General features: G+C 38.9%; 1 protein-coding gene across 1 annotated transcript; it reads right to left on the bottom strand.

Moving 5' to 3' along the window:
- Window positions 1-772: 772 nt before the first annotated feature.
- On the bottom strand, window positions 773-1,726 carry LOC115475051 (olfactory receptor 5V1-like). The gene has a single exon (XM_030210789.1). The coding sequence runs from the start codon at window positions 1,724-1,726 to the stop codon at window positions 773-775; it is 954 nt and encodes a 317-aa protein (XP_030066649.1).
- Between the last annotated feature and the right edge of the window lie 2,635 nt (window positions 1,727-4,361).

Below are 4,361 nucleotides of genomic sequence, written 5' to 3' on the forward strand. Positions count from 1 at the left end.
ATCCCACTGTATCCACATGTAGGTGCCCCCCTTTACCCTTTAAGGGCTATGGTACTGTTGTACAGTTGTGGGTAGTGGGGTTTGGGAGGCTCAGCACCCAAGGTAAGGGAGCTATGCACCTGGGAGCAATTTCTGAAGTCCACTGCAGTGCCCCCTAGGGTGCCCGGTTGGTGTCCTGGCATGTGAGGGGGGAACAGTGCACTAGGAATGCTGGCTCCTCCCATGACCAAATGCCTTGGATTTGGTCGTTTTTGAGATGGCCTGCCTCGTTTTCCATTATCAGCTAAAACCGAGGTTGGCCATCTCTAAGTCCAGCAGTCTCAACATTTAGGTCGACCATCTCTAAGGTTGACCTAAATGTTGAGATTTGGCCAGCCCCGACCGTATTATCGAAACAAAAGATGGACGCCCATCTTGTTTGATAATACGGTTGGCTCCGCCCCTTCCCAGGGCCATCCCCGGAGATGGATGCCCTTAGAGATGGGCACCCCTGTTGATTATGCCCCTCCTAGTTACTAATAAGTGCAGTTTACAGTGAAATAACCTGTCTTAACGGCAGACCAGGATGATAACCTCCCTCCTTTGTACACAGTCAGAGGTCATCATAGGAGCTTGTTTTTAAAAGGCATGTAGGCACTGCTGTTGCCTTTGTAAAATATGCTTATCACAGGTGGCTTTCTATATATTTTATATAGGCACCATGTAATGAAATTACCTCCAGCACTGTTTACTTATTGTTGACAAATTGCCATCATATACAATGTGCAGCATTTTATTGATCCTGGAAAAAAACCCAGCTTTGTGCTTTTCTGGTTGCTTTCCATAAACTTTCTTTCAGTTCCTTATTTCTCAGACTGTAAATCAAGGGGTTGAGCACTGGAATTGCAGTTATATACACTACAGTAAATACTTTGTTAAGGTCCCTGGAGTAAACAGGCTTGGGTCTGAAGTACACACCAAAACTGGTCCCATAAAATAATAGAACAACTGTAAGGTGAGAGGAACAGGTAGAAAAGGTCTTTTGTCTTCCCTTAGCAGAGTGGATTTTTAGAATAGCAGAAATAATGTACACATATGATAAAATGGTTAATATGAACGGGGTAAAACCTACAAGTGGACCTTCGATATAATTTATAGTTTCAATGACATAGATCTCAGAACATGACAGGCTTATCAACGCTGTCATGTCACAAAAGAAATGGTTAATTTCAACAGAACTACAGAAAGATGATTGAGATATTAAAGTAACATGTGGAACTGGATTTAGAAATGCAATTGTCCATGAAACAATGGCTAGAATGATGCAGACTTTCCTGTTCATGATGGTAGTGTAACGCAAGGGATTGCAGATGGCAACATAGCGATCATAAGCCATGGCGGTGAGAAGGTAGAACTCAACATCTATGCAGGCCAGAAACACATACATCTGTATCATACAATGCAGGAAAGAGATGGTCTTATTCTGTGCTATGAGCACTGCTAACAATTTAGGCACTGTGACAGTCACATAACAGATTTCTAGGAAGGACAAATTGATCAGGAAGAAGAACATGGGGCTATGCAGATGGGAATCAGAGCAAACCGTGAGTATAATAAGAAGGTTCCCTGTCAAAGACATCAGATAAATAATCAAAAATACAAGAAAAAGGAGGAGCTGCATCTCAGGCAACTCAAAGAATCCCAGAATGATGAATTCTGTCACTTCAGAGTGATTTGTCTTTTCCATTTTTCCGATTCTGATTAGCTATTGAAATGAGGCAAGACAAAAAATAAATTTTAACAAATGTATCTAATGTGCACAATATTTCTTTATGATAATGAATACAATCATACTTTATAACTCAAAGCGCTCCTGTATAAGAATTGCAGCTAGAGTATAGCCCCTCCAAACCAATAGATCCACTAAGAATAAAGTAGATATTAAAAAGTCTTTATTGAATAATGTAAACTCCAACATGGCCATGTTTCACAAATGTCTTTGGGACTCTTTTACAAACAGCCTTAGCATGTTGTAACATAGGACATTTCTGTGTACTAAGACCATGTGGCCTTAAAATAGCTACTTTTCAATTAAGATTTGTCAGGCTATGCTTTAATGTTAGCACTAGCGTGTAGCAACTGAAAATAACACAGGAGCACTTGCCGCTTCCTATTTAGGGGGTGCTAAGGGCTCCCGCGTTAAACCAACATAAACCAGTTAGCATGTAGTAAAGTCAGTGTGCTTACTGGTTTATACTTCCGTGCCCATTGTTTGCCGATGACAAAATAAATAGTGCCCGATTACCACACGTTATTGGCAAACCTAACGCACAACACTTTAACTCATCCTGCATTAGGCATTTTTCCCATATTAAGCTCACATTAGCACTTAACATGGTTTAGTAAAAGGGCCCCTTCCTCAGGGGTACAAACTAAAACAACAACAGATATACAATATATAATTAATTAAAAACAAATATAATAAAAACAGTTCACAGATATATGCAGAAATGAAATAAATAATAGTGTAAATAATCTAACATTTAATAGGTATAACTGACGATATCCAATATATTAAGTTCTCATTGTCAATCTGTTAGTTCATTGTCAGATTGTGCACCAATATTTGAGAAGTTAATATATTGTATTCAAATATATTCATTAAATGACATGCACATTAACTGGAAATTTTTTTAGTGCATTTGGAACTTATTCAATTGTTATACTATATATGTATCTATGTGACAGTTGATCTTTGCAACTTATTTTGCTTTGGTAAAACCATGAGAGTGTTGAAAAATTGAATCATAGAACATAAGATTTGTATTAGAGGTTACAGACAGAAAAATCAATAATGCAACATACAATGGCCTTGGGATACAAAACTGAACAGTTGATTTTTGTTTTGTTTTTGTTTATTGTTATTTCTGTGTAATCCGCCATCCTAATGGAGATTACTAATGGTGTATAATAAGAGTCATGGAGGGGGGGAGAGTTAGTAGTGTGAGAGAAGTGGGGATCCAGCCCAAGGGGTACCCCTGCCAGGACTCTTGGAGCAGAAGGGGAGTCCTAGAATGGAAGAATAAACTAGGGCTGAATTAAAGAGTAGTTGCTGTCCCTGACAGTAGCAACTGAGACGCAGTGTGGAGGTCTGAGTGAGTAAGGGGAACCCAGCCCAAGAGCAGTAACTAGAGCAGGAAAAGCCTGCTCAAGGCCAGGGTGCAACTAAAGAAGTGATTGCTGGTAGGAGGACAGCCAATAAGGGCATGTACCTGAAGGAGAACTGGATTGTGATCAGGAATATAGGGAACAGCCTTGGATTATTATTAGCCCGAAGGGATATGTAAAGGACACGAGGATCTGTATATGTAAATACATTGGGTTTTGCTAAAAGAAACAAGTAGGAAAGTGATTGAGGGGCTTTTTAACAAGCAATTATTGGCACGATTTAGATTCAAATAATGTGTATGTGTTAGTGCATAGAATGCTTTTACTTTTGAGACAAATGTATGCTTATGTGCCTAAATAACAGCAAAACACCTAAGCGGTATTCTTTAAGGACATGTGTAAGTGGCATAGCTTGTAAATTAGCAAAGCATGGGAAGGGCATGGGCAAAGCAGCCATTTACACAGTAAGATACACACACCTTTGTCAGGTTTGGTTAAGCACACCAATACTGTAGCATGTATATTTTTACACTTAGGTAGCTTAGGTTGAGGGAGAAAATAGATGAGTTCAGCATTTTCAAACCTAAGGGACTGTACATCAAGTTCTTAGGTCATGAAATTTACTAACTGACAATTTATCCAGCTAATCCTCAAAGTTAACCAGATAAATTGTTTAAATTTAGATTCCAATATTTTTATGTCTTAGAACAGTGTTTTAAACTTTAAGTAGCTCCAACAAACCCTAATGGATTTATTAATTTGAAAATATTTATAGTCTGCCTATTGATTGAGAGGCCAATATTCAAAAAGAAATATTAAGATAGCTGCCGTAGTTATCTTGATATTTCCCTTTGCTGCAGCTATTTGCAGATATTCAGCAACACAAGGTGGGTAGTGCCACTTAATATCATTACAGACTGGCTCAGTACTAAATGGATAGTGCTGGGGTGGACCATGGCAGAGCTGGGGCTAATTCACTTATATCCAAGTACAGTGGTGGAAATAAGTATTTGATCCCTTGCTGATTTTGTAAGTGTGCCCACTGACAAAGACATGAGCAGCCCATAATTGAAGGGTAGGTTATTGGTAACAGTGAGAGATAGCACATCACAAATTAAATCCGGAAAATCACATTGTGGAAAGTATATGAATTTATTTGCATTCTGCAGAGGGAAATAAGTATTTGATCCCCCACCAACCAGTAAGAGATCTGG

This window comes from Microcaecilia unicolor, chromosome 7, assembly GCF_901765095.1.
Source record: "Microcaecilia unicolor chromosome 7, aMicUni1.1, whole genome shotgun sequence".
NCBI lineage: Eukaryota > Metazoa > Chordata > Amphibia > Gymnophiona > Siphonopidae > Microcaecilia > Microcaecilia unicolor.